This window comes from Rhinatrema bivittatum, chromosome 8 (genome assembly GCF_901001135.1).
Source record: "Rhinatrema bivittatum chromosome 8, aRhiBiv1.1, whole genome shotgun sequence".
NCBI lineage: Eukaryota > Metazoa > Chordata > Amphibia > Gymnophiona > Rhinatrematidae > Rhinatrema > Rhinatrema bivittatum.
The window spans coordinates 253834527-253850208 of NC_042622.1; the positions used below are offsets into that span (position 1 = coordinate 253834527).

General features: G+C 45.8%; 1 protein-coding gene across 26 annotated transcripts in view; it reads right to left on the minus strand.

Moving 5' to 3' along the window:
- The window catches only part of PTPRS (protein tyrosine phosphatase receptor type S), a 568002-nt gene that overhangs the window by 221366 nt on the left and 330954 nt on the right, over window positions 1-15682 (minus strand). For all 26 annotated transcript variants that reach the window (XM_029614603.1, XM_029614614.1, XM_029614622.1 and 23 more), the window contains exon 6: window positions 7334-7522. In XM_029614603.1, coding sequence (XP_029470463.1) covers window positions 7334-7522 — 189 coding nt within the window. The remainder of the gene's footprint in view (window positions 1-7333; window positions 7523-15682) is intronic.

Genomic DNA, 15682 nt, shown 5'->3' on the forward strand with positions numbered 1-15682 from the left:
AGGGTTGTGAATGCCCTTGGAAGTTGAAGCCCTCTTGCCAGGGTCCTCTTGGGCTGCAGATTCCTTGCCCGTCCCTTCTTTTTAACCAAGAGAGCTCTGAGGTTTCACAAGGGCCTGGGGACCGCATTTGTCTGGGGCCTTCAGCCCAATCAAGCTATTTTTTTATTTTTTTTTTTTTTAACACCATGCTGGTTAAATTGAGCTCTGAAATGTGCAAAGCAGAGGCAGCATTTCCATGGTAACTGCAGGAACTGTACCACCACCATGTTCTGCCAGGTCACGTCCGTGTATAGCTCCGTCCCTTACGGCTCGGGGTGGGAAGATAGGAGCAGTCCCTTCACTGTCTTAATGAACAAGCCTTCATCAGGACATGCTTGTTATCCTCAACTTATGCTGTGCCCCTCCTCCGACCGCGGCAACTGCACTCACATGTTCACAGTATTAAGGGGATCAGAGCAGTACCTGCAACACCACCACCACTGCGGACCCTCATTACAAACCCAACGTCCCCAGAAGCTACTCTGAGGAAGATGCTGTAATGCCCCCAAATCCTTATCCGACCTATCGCTAGAAATGGACCTTTAATTTTGCCATCACCCAAGCCTAGGTAAAGTGATAAGAAGCTCCTATGTCACAGGGCACTTTACATAGATGGACTTGCAGCTTCTGCTGTTCACAGAGGAACTGGAACTACATCTTCCTACTTGCAATGGAGGTACAACCAGGGCTGTCTAAGTCTGTCCATCAGGGCACAGAGCCTTCTAGCCACCTCATTCTAGTCCATAGATGGTCTGGTGAGTAACAGCGTGATGTAAATTTATAAAAACAAACAAAAAAAATCCTTTTAGATGTGAAACTCCAGCCATGGCTACAGGAGACGACTTCCCTGTGGATGCAGGGAAGGATGGTACAAGACACGAATTAACTGGGGGAATTCCAGGACCCACTGCTAGCCAATGAGATGCATGTCTAAAAAATTTTTTCAAGGGTGGGTGGGGCTGGTCTTCTGCATGTGCTGTTATTGCATTTATGGCCTGCAATGCCCCTCTGGAGGTTTATTAAGAGCAGAAGTGTTCTTATTAAACGGGTTAGTAGGAAAAATGCCAAACATGCTTGTCTTTATTATTTATTTTTTGTAAGCTGGGAAGATGAGATTAGTCTAGGGATAAAGTTGGCTTCAGCTGCGGTTTATTTTTTTCTTCTCTCCAAAAATAACTTACCAAAGGTCTCTGATTGTTAAAGAAAAACAATGGAGAAAGAAAAGAAAAGCAGGTTGTTAACCAGTTAGATATTAATCAAATAGAACATGTGATAAATATCGGAACAATTTAATTAGCTTCTAATGTTTAGTAGGTTTTAAAAGACAGCTGCCTCCCCCACTGTAAGGTGCATTTGCTGCTCCTAAAAGTACCTTTTATATAGCTTAATAACTTAACCATAGTCCTTCTGGATCAATTCAGTTCAATAAGATCACAGGGGAATTTCAGTCCTTCCTCAGATAACACAGGTGTCGAGTTTATCGGGCGACTCACAGAAAAAAAATTCCATTTGGCTAACCTTACCTCACCCCTGCGCAAGCACGAAATTTAATTCCAGACCTTCCCACCATTCTGAACTTCCATCAGAAATGTATTCTGCCCTAAAGGTGCACATGTGGGGGAGTAAATGAAAGCATTAAAAAAAAAAAAAAAGTGTCCTGGGGCAACTTGGCCAGTTTAAATTTTGGCCTCTGCCCTTTAGAGCCTGCAGGTTCCAGGCTACGTGTCGGGAACTGCAAGGTATTTTTGGCTAGCGTGAATGTTTCCCAACTCCGGGCACCAAACAGTTAATATAGCAGTGCCCAACCTGCGTTATGGTGCTGAGCCACAGTAAATGTTACCTCAGTTTAACCTTTAGCTGTTTCTCCTTTTAAATCACTGCATGCGATTATTATCTCCACATTATTCTGTGCCCTTGCTAAGTGGTAGAAATAGCCACACAGGGCTTCCTTGCCTCAAGTTAAAGCCATACTACTAGGCAATACAAAATATTGTGGGCTTATTTATTTATTTGCAGATCATTCAGTTGGCCATTTAACACCGATAAAATCATCAAGATGCCCCTTTTATAAATTCTGAATTTTTATTTCACATAATGTGCATGTTAAACTGGAGAACTGCTGTGTATCTCCTCCCATGCTTCAATGATACCCTAAGGTACAAATGTTGGAAAAATGTGTTTTTAAATAATGTGGGATATGGCCATAACAGGTAATGTACGTATCTTTTTATCCAAAAACTAGATTTCCAAAAAAACCCCACAAATGTATATATATATACTAGGGATGTGAATCGTTTTTTGACGATTTAAAATATCGTCCGATATATTTTAAATCGTCAAAAATCGTGAGAAGCGCGATACAATAGGAATTCCCCCGATTTATCGTCAAAAATCGTAAATCGGGGGAAGGGAGAGGGGAAGGGGGAGGGCGGAAAAACCGGCACACTAAAACAACCCTAAAACCCACCCTGACCCTTTAAAATAAATCCCCCACCCTCCCGAACCCCCCCAAAATGCCTTAAATTACCTGGGGTCCAGAGCAGGGGTCCCGGTGTGATCTTTTACTCTCGGGCCTGCGGTGCGTTGTAGTTTTCCCACCCTCCCCCGATTTACACGATATTTACAAAAACAAAACCGTGACGATCAGATTCCCTCCCCCCCTCCAACCGAAATCGATCGTTAAGACGATCGATCACACGATTCACATCTCTAATATATACACACACACACACTTCAATGAACGAAAATGTAAGGGAATTCAGGAGTAAAATCTATGGTGGAAACAAATGCGCCTGGAAAACAGGCCAGTGAATATGTTAGGATCTAGATCTGTGTTTCCCAATCCAGCCCTAGAGGCACACCAAGTCCAGTTTTCAGGATGGTTCTCCAATATATGTAAATCTCTCTCATGCGCATTCAGTGCTGATATCCTGAAAACCATAGGGATGTGCTTTTGTTGTGAAATGTCAAAGAAACATCAAGGACATTTCCTGTTTCGTTTCCAACATGAAACAATAGAAAAAGCAAACAAAATATTTTTTATTTCATATTTTAGCATGCACTAAACCAGGAGTTCTAAACCCAGTCCTCGAGGCACACCATATCCACAATGAATATGCATGAGATAGATTTGCATACAATGGAGGCAGTGCATGCAAATCTATCTCATGCATACTCACTGTGGATATCCTGAAAACCTGGCTGGTTAGGTGTACCCTCAGGACGGGGTGGAGAGCCACTGCACTAAACAGTCTAACCCAATGTTTCCCAACTCTCTCCTGGAGGCATACCTAGCCAGTTGGGTTTGCTGGATTTCTGCAATGAATATGCATGAGATAGACTCAGGGTATGCAAATCTATCTTATGCATGAAAACATGACTGGTTAGGTGTACCCTCAGGACGGGGTGGAGAGCCACTGCACTAAACGGTCTAACCCAATGTTTCCCAACTCTCTCCTGGAGGCATACCTAGCCAGTTGGGTTTGCTGGATTTCTGCAACGAATATGCATGAGATAGACTCAGGGTATGCAAATCTATCTTATGCATGAAAACATGACTGGTTAGGTGTGTCTGGAAAACACTGATTTAGCACAGGCTACAACTAAAAAAAAATATATATATATTTCCCTGCACCTCCCCTAGAAAATCAGACAGATTAAGTGTGTCTCTTGTTCCAGGCTGGGAACACTGGTCCAAAGAGTGCTCAGCAAGCTTGATAAATCTGACCTGCAAATAATGGAGTTAAGGCTTGAGAGCCTGAATCCTACTGTTCTGGGAGTTGTGTGCAATTTGTTTTTTTTCTTTTATCATTTGTGACCCTTTGAAATATTATCGTGTTCTACTCATTCACAAACCTGATCCACATGCCCCCTGCCTCCTCCCCAAAAAAGGTTTGGGTTCTTAGAATATACAGCGGGAATATTCATGAGATATACTGGCAAACATACAGCGTAAGAGCCAGGTTAATCTGCAAGTTTTGGTTACCCTAAAAACCAGACCCGTTTGGTGGGGACCAAGACGACCAAATTCATTTTACATATCTCTCATGAAATGCTGAGAGAGAAAACGAGGACGTTGTGGAGAAAGCAAAAGAAAGCACACTTTTAAAGTACAGTTTAAACTATAAATTATTAATAAATAAGTTCTGATAGATCGAAAGAGCTCTGAATAGAAAAAAAGTTGACGTTGGTGAAGGGAAAAACAACATATAACAATAATTTAACAAATAAACACACAGAACAAAGACAGCTGGACAGACAGGTTAGGTAAAGACACACAGAAACCAATACAACCCCGTGTTAAAAAAAAGCACTTTTCTGGTTGAGGGGGGTAGGGGCGTGTGCCCTAAAACTCACTGGACATGTTCAGATTTACGGCTCAGGCTCACCGGAAGCCACATGCCCTTCCCCACCCTACTCGCACCTCCAACACTATCACCATCAAAGACAAACAGGCCGATGCAGTACGGCTATGTGTAAAATGCTCTAACGCGTGCCCATCCACCTCTGCCTGGCGCCCAATTTAATATTTAAATGGGCTGCCGCAGTAAAAAGGAGGCACATGGGGAAACTGAGCATCCCTAGTGCCTCCTCGGCAGCGGGTGCCCAGGAGAGGTGACTGTCAGTGTGGGTTAAGAAAACGGGCGCTCAATTTCATGAGCATCCATTTTCCTAACCTGTACACAGCCATGTGTTACGAAAATGGGCGCTCGTTAATTGAGCCTTTGTTTTCCTAACCTGTCTACTGGCGACGTTTTTTTTTCCCCTTACTCTTTTTTCAGTTTCTCCGACTTAATACTGCCACAATATTGACTTAGAGGAACTATAGAAAAGCAATATTTTCTGCTTTTCTGTTCACTTTAGGGGCTCCTCAAGAATTAACGCCTGCTTCAGGGTAGGCGTTAATTTTTGAGAGTAAAAATGTGCATCAGGTGCACATTTATTTATTTGTATACATGGATAATAGCTCAACAGCTTCACCAACATGAATTTACATGTGATGAGCGCTATTAGTTATGAACTGGTTTGTACGCACGTTTTGGATGCGTTAATCTCCTTATTACATAAGGGATTTTGGATGCGCATCCAAAACCCGCGTCCAAGCGCATGTAAAGCCATGCGCTCGGCTGTGTGCACTATACTGCATCGGCCTGAAAGCGTGAGGCAGGTCAGGGAGGTGAGGAAGTTCCCTCCCTCCCCATATTTCTATCTTTGTTCCCAACACTGCAACAGCAATGCCCTTCCCCCTCAACAGTCTATCACACGATACCTGTCACACAAGGAAGACAGTTGTATTAAATCATTTGTCAAGCCAGACCACAAACAACAACAACAAAAACCTTGCCATTCATGGGTGCTCTCTCTTTCAAACTTATGGTAGATTGCCTCTGTCCCTCCCCAATCCCTGGCTGCTTTTAGCTGGTATTGGAGGGTTCACAGTTTCCGGGTTCAGTGACAATACTGTAAAAGATTCAGCACCACTTAGCTGGTTTCAGTTCCGACTTAGCTGGCTAAGTGGTGCTGCCTGACTATTCGCCTGTGCTCAGTGGCGGCTGCTGCTGTTTATCCAGCTAAACAGTTAGCCAGACAAGAGCATTCTGGGGCAGAGCTACTTATCTGGCTAACTTAGCTGGATAAGCACTGATATTCACCCTTATCTGGCTTAGTTAGCTGGAATTAGCCAGATAAACTTATCCAGCTAACTATAAGATAGCTAAGCCTATTCAGTGGTGTAACCAAGCCACTGAATATCTGGACCAAGTTAGCCAAATAAGTTTATCCGGCTAACTTGTTCAGACAATAGCAGCTGAATATTGGCTTTGATATATATATATATATATATATATATATATATATATATAAATAAAAGAGAAGAACAACCGCCTTCCAGATAATGTTTCTAATCACCAGGAGATGTCTGAACTTGAGATGCTTTTGTTTAAAATTTAAAGTAATAATTCAAAAACATTTTTTAAAAAAAAACTGTTTTCTTGGGAGACTTTCTTTTGGCCCAGTAGTTCCTCCTTTGTCCATTTTCCTTCCAGCTCAGACGGAACCACAGCTGGTACTCTGGCGCCCTGAGCCTTCATTTGCAACTACCTGGGGCTTCCCCCCCTATTTTAACAGAACCCCTTCCTCTTCCATTGTTTCTAGTCTCATTATTGCAGCAATGGTCTGGCGTCCAGGAGCCACGCTCCGGGGCTCCTTCCAGGATGCTGTACCATGGGTTCTGAAACCTAACGACCATGACTCCCAGCTCTGCAGCATCCCCAGCCCCGGCTGGCCAGGGGTGCTGAAGGCCCCCATTCAGGAACAGAACCAGGGACCCTCTTCATGGCAGAGCACTCAGCCAGACCTCCAGGTATTTATTTTTATTTTATTAAAGAGACACACTTCAGCCCCAACTGACTCAGAAAAGGTGGTTAAAATACTGTGCCTGCCCTCAAGGGCAGAAATCCCTTCATATTCAAAAGCAGGACACAGACTTGATGCTCAACAATCAGCTGAACACATCAAGAGATTACTACAGGAGCAGCCCATGGGCTCCCAGAGAGTGTCTGCAAGGTGTAGAGGGGGGAAGGAACTTAAAATTGCTGCCATGCCCAAGACCCAAACAATAGAGAAAACAGTACACTTTTAAGTAAAGAAGTTACTTTCTTTTTTTTTTTTTTAACTTTCTAGCATGGTATTTCTGTAGTCCACAGCCCAGGCTAACATTTCCACCTCGCCAGATTTCCGAGCCAGCTGAGCTGAAGTCCCACCATTAACTGAATGAACTTCTTTCCAGTGTCATTTTTAGCCGACTGGGCCAGGCTGTGGTTTCAGATTCCCAACACCAGAGCCATTTCCTAGGCTCATCCCTGGTTTCTCCACAACCCAAGCAATGCTCAGTCTGCACCAGAGCTCACTGGATAGCTCTTTATTTTATGAATCTCTCTCTCCCCCCCCCCGCAGAGCCATTCTCTCCAGCATTTCCCTTTGTCTGACTCCTGCAAAAGCACTGGACGAGGCTGACCACTTCCCTGCGCTTGGTCAATCTGCACCAGTGCCCAGTCTCCTCTTCTGCAATGTCCAAGCCTTCTTGAGCATGCTTATCTTGGCCCAGCGCCTGAATTCTTCTTCCAAAGTTTTCTTCTCTTCATCTTGCTTTTCCTTGCATGGCGCATTCCTCTGCAGAGTGCAAGGGCCGGATTCCACTCCCCCTTGCACCACATCTGCCGGGTAATACGAGAGGCCCCTTTTCTTCACAATGAGCAGGCTAACTCTGTACTGCTACCTGGTGTGAGGTTCTTACCTGATCTCAGCTGTTTGATTCTCCCGTTGCTCGTGCCAGGGTCAACAGGCAGGAAATCTTTGAACCAAGTGATTTCAGGATCGGGGTTTCCGCTGGCCGCACACAGCATGGTGGCAGTCCTTGTACGCTCCACGACCTTCAGCTGGGGCCCCATGTCAATGTTTGGGAAGCCAGGTGGCAACTGGTCCTCTACAAAAAAAAAACAAACCACAAAAAAGGAAGAGAAAATATCAGATTACACTAATCTTTAATAGAGATACTGGCTTCAATTTTTTTCTTTTCTTTTTAATATGGACAAAACTAAGAGAAAGAAGGGGTAGAGGGTGGAAAGAGAAAGGTCAAAAAATGATTTTGAGAGAGAAATGAGACAATTTGGATTTAACAAGAAACATAAATAAGACACCAGCCTGGTGATGCAGACCCACCAGCAGCCTATACACTGCCACGAAAGGGAGATCTGATTTCCTATGTCAAGCCCACGTCCTGAGCTTGAGACTGGGGGGAAGGTTCACACTTACAAGGTAGATGACAGCAGAAAAAGACCAACTATCCCATTCTGTCCGCCCAGTTATTTCTGTGCACACTTTTAAAAAATACATCCCAGCTGCCAGCCGCAAAGCATGACTGCTTTTAAGATATCACTCTCTATCCAGGACAGTTCTGACATCTTCCCCCTTAATCACCACTTTTGGGGTAGATGACTATACAAGATCCCTTATTTAGTTCACACCATGCAGCCCTTGCCTCCCTGAGAACAGGATGAACATGGGGTGGGGGAAACAGATCCCTAGGGTTGTGTTCCTTTAAGCCACTCCCCTTCCTCCTGCTCACCACCCCACCAGTCAGTTCTCTAAAAGGCAATTTACAGAAACAGGCAGGATCAGGTGTGACTCCTCCTCCTGCTCATCATCTTAACTTCTATCTGCATCACTATCCGTATGCAACGCAGCACTGAACGGGCTGGACAAGTAGAAAGCTCAGAGGAAAGCAGAAGAAGACCAAAACATCCCTGTACTTTTCAAAATGTTATTGGCGTGCAATAAGAAACCAGTAAGTCTACATGCCTGAAAAACTGATGGCACCATGATGGATTATTATGAGAATTCATGTTCCTAATGATACAATGCCACCTGGCTCAACCATATATGGGCCTGATTCACTAAGGCTTTTTTCCCATTCTGTGTCTATGGGAAAAATGCTTAGTGAATTTCATGAACCAATTAATCCACACTGAGAATACCCATCTTAACTGGTTGCGTGCATGTGTGTGCATGCACACGCATGTGTGTTTATGTGTGTGTGTGTGTGTGTGTGGCGGAGGCCAGGCCTCATACAACTATTACTGAATGTTTCTAATTAAACAAAAATGTTAATCTTCCAGCACATTGTGCAGAATTCCTCAGAGTTTAATTAAAACAACTGCGGCTCGAGGCGTGATTAGATTTAAGTATCAGATTAGTGGTGGAACCGATTCTCAGAGCATCAAAAACCCCTACTTGGTTCCAAACTTGGCAATTTTTTTCTCTCCCAAGCAACTGAAGTTTTCTTTATCCCCCAACACAAGGGTCTTCGTCTCCCTCAAGTACACAAAAGGATGCATGCACACAGACACTGAAAAAGAATGAGAATGTGAGTGCTCCTGCAGACGAAGAGGCTGAGTTTATTAAGGATTTAAGTTTTCCACAGCCATACAGGAAAAATGAGACAGGGGTGCAGATTCTTACAGTACAGTAAGATTCTCAAGTCTCCTTCAAACACAGAAAGAAGAGAATGCCAACACAAACACACACATACATATCTGGAGTTCTAGCCTCCATCAGCCACACATGGGGACAAAAGAGGAAGTGTGAGGTACACATAGACATCATAATGCTGTAATAGGATTCTCGGCCTCCCGCTCCACCCCATCCCCAATGCAGAGAAGCACCCAAAGGTCTCATTCACTCTCAGTCACAAGAGTGCAGCATACCCACTGGCACTGTAGCAACAGTATGAAAAACAGAGAATCACACACACACAGAGACGCTGCATTAATCTAATCTAGCTCTCCCTCAATTACACAGGTACATGAACACACATAATAGTAGATACAAATACTACTCCTGGGGGAATTCTGTGCAAAAGAATTTAAAATTCTGCGCACAAAAACTGAAAATTCTGCAAAATTCTGCAAACTTTATATTGGTCAAAATAACACAATTAACATGACAGTCTTTAATTAATTACATTTTAAATTATTAAAGAAAAAAGTTATTACTTAAAGTTACAGAATTTTAAATATTTTGAGCAGAATTTCCCTAGAAATTCACTGTGTGTCCCTTCCACATACACACACCTTCATACAGGCTCCCTTCACTCTCTCGCATACACACACATCCTCTCATATAGGCTCCCTCTCTGAAACCCACACTCAAGCATCCCCCGCACCCCCTCTCCTCTCCCACACACATTCTCTCTCACTGGCATCCCCCCCATGCTGTCTCTCACGCCCTCCTGCTCTCTCTCACCCTCTCCTCCCCAACACACATTCTCTCTCACTGGCATGCTGCGGGACCCGCGCCATTTGCGGCGAAGATGAAGGCCCGGCGCGCTGTTCGCGGCACACGGGGGCCTTCCATTTTCACCTTGAGCAGAAAATAGCAGCAGAGACCCCAGCATGCCGCGAACAGAGTGCGTCCCGCAGCACACGCTCCGTTCACGGCGAAGATGAAGGCCCGGGCGTGCCGATCGCAGCACACAGGGGCCTTCCCTTTTCATCGCGAACGGCGTGCTGGGCCTTCATCTTCGCCGCGAACGGAGCATGTGCTGCGGAACACGTTCTGTTCGTGGCATGCCCAAGGTCTCCTCTGCTATTTTCTGCCTGTCCCACGATGGCCGCTGTCCTTCCGGTTTTGAATAGTCTTCCGGCAAGGGAGGAAATTGGTGAGGCGATGGTGGAAATCTGCGGGAAGGGCGACAAGGGAGGAAATCTGCGAGGTGAGGGAGGAAATCTGCGGGAAGGAGGAATTCTGCGCAAATTCTGCATTCCGCAGTAGCGCAGAATTCCACCAGGAGTAAAATATACAGACACCATCTTAGAATTCAGTTGTAAATCTCTGTCAGTTTCCTTTAGGGATGTACAGTCGTTTAAAATGACACTCAAAATGCTAACAACATTTATTGTTGCATTTTGTGTAATTTCCAAACCCAACCAAAACAAAAACCAACATATCTGCATTTTGTTTCTGGGTTTTAGCGCAAACTAAAATGCAAAAATGGAAAAAAAAGGTGAAAAAAGGTTTTTCCCATGTATACCTCTCGTTTACATCCTCTCTTCAAACAGAAACACACACACATATACTTAGCTGCATGGAAATGCAACAATATTTAATCTGTCTCTGTTATCACCGACAGCAGCACGTGTGCATGGAAATAGTTCCAACCCTCCCATGGTGCACGTACAGAGAGACAGACACAGTGCGGTAATGCAAAGGAAAATTGGTTTTTACCTGCTAATTTTTTGTTCCGGTAGTACCACGGATCAGTCCAGACTGCTGGGTTTTGCCTCCCTTCCAGCAGATGGAGACAGAGAAAAACTTGAAGGGCACCTTCAGTATAAAAAGTATCAAAGCAGAAATTGAATTTTAACTTTTAACAGCAATCCAAATCCAATAGCTAGATCAAATCTAATGCAAAAAAACTATGTACAGATTAAGAGCACAGTGAAATCTTCGTTCTGCTACTCAGTCTGCCAGTAAAATTGAAGGAAAAAGGATTCGAGCGGACTCACAAAATTGAACAACTTCTAGTCTGGGCGGGCGTCTGGACTGATCCGTGGTACTACAGGAATGAAAATTAGCAGCTAAGAACCAATTTTCCTTTCCCTGTATGTACCCGGATCAGTCCTGACTGCTGGGATGTACCCAAGCTGCCTTACATGGGGTGGGACCTCGAAAGCCCCGCTCGAAGCACACTGCTCCCAAAACTCTTGGCGTCTGGAGCCCGAACGTCCAAATGGTAATGCCAAGCAAAAGTATGCAAAGATTTCCAAGTCGCCACTCCACAGATTTCCTGGGGGGAGACCAACTGGCTTTCTGCCCAGGGCGCAGCCTGAGACCGAAGCGAATGAGCCTTAAGACCGTCCGGAACCGCTTGCCCGGGACATATGTACGCTGAAGCAATAGCTTCCTTTAACCAACAGGCAATGGTGGCCTTGGAAGCCTTATGTCCCTTCTTAGGACCGCTCCACAAGACAAAGAGATGATCTGACAAACGAAATTCAATAGTGACCTCCAAGTAACGCAGAAGTACCCGCCTAACATCCAACCTCTTCAATTCGCGAGCATTCTTGATCCAAGACCGGAAATGCCAGCAACTCTGCCGACTGGTTCACGTGAAAAGCTGATACAATCTTAGGAAGAAAAGATGGTACCATTCGAAGATAGACGCCAGAGTCTGAAAACCTAAGGAAAGGTTTGCGACAAGATAGTGCTTGAATCTCAGACACCCTCCGAGCCGAGCAGATAGCCACCAAAAACACCGTTTTTAGCGTTAGGTCCTTTAAAGTAATGTGCTTAAGTGGTTCAAAAGGAGGTTCGCACAACATTCGAAGGACCAAATTCAAACTCCAAGAGGGACAAACAGTTCGGAGAGGAAGGTTCAAGTGCTTTGCACCTCTAAGAAAACGCACTACATCAGGATGAGCCACTAGGGACGCTCCTTCCACCTTTCCTTGTAAACAGCCTAAAGCCGCCACTTGAACCCTTAGAGAACTGAAAGCTAACCCCTTCACCATCCCACTTGTAAGAAGGCGAGGATGTGGACTATCGAGGCGTGCCTAGGGGAAACCTTCAATCTACTACACCAAGAGTCAAAAACTTTCCAGACCCAGACATACGTAAGAAAGGTCGATGCTTTACATGCCCGCAAGAGTGGAAATGACTATCCGGATAACCCTTCTTTCTCAACTGCCTCCTCTCATAAGCCAGGCTGCTAGACAAAAGTGATTTGCCTGGTCGCTTGCCTGTACCTTTCCTCAGTAGATTTGGAAGATGACCCAGATGGAGCCTCCGTGGCCACTCTAGAGCTACCAGGATCACCGTCCCCGGATGGGCCTCTATTCTTCTTAAGACCTTGCCCACCAGGGGCCAAGGAGGAAAGACATAGAGCAGAATGTTGCGGGGCCATGGAAGGACAAGAGCATCCATTTCTTCCGCCTCATGTTCTCTTCTGTGACTGAAGAAGCGAGGCGCCTTGGCATTCATCCGAGTCGCCATTAAATCCAAGTGGGGAGCTCTCCACTGATGAGTTAAGAGCTTGAACACCTCCTCGGACAGTTCCCACTCTCCGGGATCCAGTCGCTAACGGCTCAGAAAATCTGCCTGAACGTTGTCTATCCCGGCAATGTGAGAAGCCGCTAACCTGGCCAGATTTTGCTCCACCCAGGCCATGAGTTTGTCCACCTCCGAAGCAACTGGACGACTCTTCGTTCCTCTTTGCCGGTTGATGTACGTTACCGTTGTTGCATTGTCGGACAGTACCCTCACCGACTGGATGAGAGGAAGGAATTTACACAAGGCCAATCACACCGCTCCAGATGATTGATGGACCACTGCGCCTCCTGCTGTGTCCATTGGCCTTGCGCCACTTGAGACTGGCAAACTGCCCCCCAACCGGAAAGACTGCCATCCATCATCACAATGATCCACTGAGGGACTTCCAGATCCACCCCTCGAGATAAGTGTTCGGGAATCAGCCACCAATCGAGACTGGACCTGGTGGGTTCCTGGAGCGGCAAGGGAATCTGGAACTCCTCTGATTTGGGATCCCAACGTGAGAGCAAAGCCCTCTGCAACAGTCTCATATGAGCGAAAGCCCAAGGAACCAACTCCAGCGTAGACGCCATAGAACCAAGCACCTGCAAGTAATCCCAGACCCTGGGAACTGGCAGGAACAAGAGACGACGAACCATAGATGTCAGCTTGTCTATCCGCTCCTGCATAAGAAAGACCTTCCCGATCCGAGTATCGAATCGTACTCCCAAAAAAACCAAAGATTTGTGCAGGACACAACTGGCTCTTGGTGGGATTGATGATCCACCCAAGAGAGTGAAGGGTCTGCACCACTTTGGCAACCGCCGTCTTGCATAGTTCCTCTGACTTCGCTCGAATGAGCCAATCGTCCAAGTAAGGATGAACCAGACCACAGGTTCTGCCACCTTCATCTGCTGGAGACAGAGAAAAACTGAAAGAGGCTGCAGGTGGTGCACCGTACTTACAGGTGGTGCCCTTCAAGTTTTTCTCTGTTTCCATCTGCTGGAAGGGAGGCAAAACCCAGCAGTCTGGACTGATCTGGGTACGTACAGGGAACAAGGATATCTCTCTCTTCCTATCACACAGGGACGGACATGTATGATAGGAAGAGAGGTCCTGGTAAGAACCTACACACATGCATACACAGTGGTAATACGATGAACATCTTGATCTTCCCTACCCTACATGCAGAATGTAGTATGAAGAAATATCCTAGCCCCTCACCTTGCCCCCCCTGCAAGCGCACATACAAACATACCAACTTTCCTTAATAAAAAGGCTTTTTCCCTGGGTTCAGGTATTCACACAAATCCTGGCCCTCACAGCTAGCAAGCAGGTAGGAATCTCTGTGGGAGGACACATCAAGACAGATTCTGTGGTTTGGTTTTTTTTTCTGATCCTTCTCACAGCACACGGTACTGTCCTGTCACTGTCTAGGCTTCACCCAGGGCATCTCGCTACACCTGGAGTACAGCTGTGATGTGTTTTGGATTCCACAAAGGGCTGGGCATTACTTCTGAACAACTAAACTATGTGTTGCTGTAAAGGGCAATGTCTCAGAAGTGAGATGCTGCAGGTCACAGAGGAACACAAACTTTAAGTGCACACAACAATTCTGTAGCTCCAGCCAGTGTCACTGGAGGCTATCATTCTAGTAGTGTTCACGAAAAAAGAGTTTCCCTGCTTCCTCCCCCATCTTATCAGTAGTACAAGTAACCAATAGACTGAGGCTGATGAAGAAAACCAAATATTGCTGCTTCTTCTTCTCCTCCCAGGTTTAGACAGCTGCTTAATAATTAGTGTATGAAAGAAAAGAAAAAATTCTGTTCTTATGTACCCAAAGATGCGATCTACAGGATTTTCATACAAATAATTAATTCTCCCCTACTCCATTATATCATAACTCTCTTCTGCTCTCTTCAGTATCCTCTTCCCTAACAAGTCTGCTCTATATGCACCCCTGCATAGTATAAATCAATCAATCAATCAATCAATCAATCAATCAATCCAGCACTATCACCTTCCATCTCCATCGTCAGTCCATTACTAGGGATGGGCACTCATTTAAAACAAAATTGCCAAACATGACGAATAAGGCTAATTTGCTTCATTCGGGGGATCACGACTTTATTCATTTGTTTCATTTTAAACTAATGATTTGGGCCTGGGTCTAGATCTAGGCACGATGCCATAACCCAACCCAGATTCCTGGACCCGACACCAGTGCCTCGGCCCGGACCCAGGCTCGATGCTGCAACCGGACCCAGAGGTCGGGTCCCAATGCTGGGGCCTCAGCCCGGACCCAAGACTGATGCCAGGGCCTCAGCCAGGAGGCCGGGTCCAGACGCATATGCCTAGGCCCAGGGTCAGGCCCAGGCCTGGGAGCCTCTTCTTGGTCCTCTTCATTCTTCAACACTTGCAAGCCAAATGACGACATCCGTTGGGGATTGCACCAGAGTTAATTAATTCCGGCTCATTCATCCCAACGGATTAAGCCATTTTGATGTACGGAAATGTGTACAGAGATAATTAATTCCAGCGCAACCCCAGCAGATGGTGTCATTTGGCTTGCAAGTGCCAAAGAATGAAGAGGACCAAGAAGAGGTTCCGAGGCCTGGATCTGACCCTGGGCCGAGACCCTGTTCGGTCACTGTGTTGGGCCTGGGTCCCGGTCCGGGCCCTAGCCCTGCCGAGGCCTAGGCATTAGGGCTCAGCCTCTGGGTCAGGCTGAGGCATGGCAACCTACTGCTCCATCAGCCTACACAAGGCCGAAGCTTTGGCCTGGGCCTAAGCTGAAGCCAAAGGATCCCCACCAGACTGGGTAAGTGGAGGCCAGGGGGATTCCAGCCCTGGAATGTTTTTGGGCAGGTAGGCGGGAGGCCCTGGGAGGCCTCATTTTAGTTTTTTGGCTGTTTTTTTTTTCTCACAAATGAAAACGAATCAAACAATCCATGAACCAAAATTCATGGAAAAAAAACCTCCCGAAAACGAATCGAAAACAATTTTTTTCTCCTGCACATCCCTATCCATTACACCTTTCTGTTATAGCCTTGTCCTT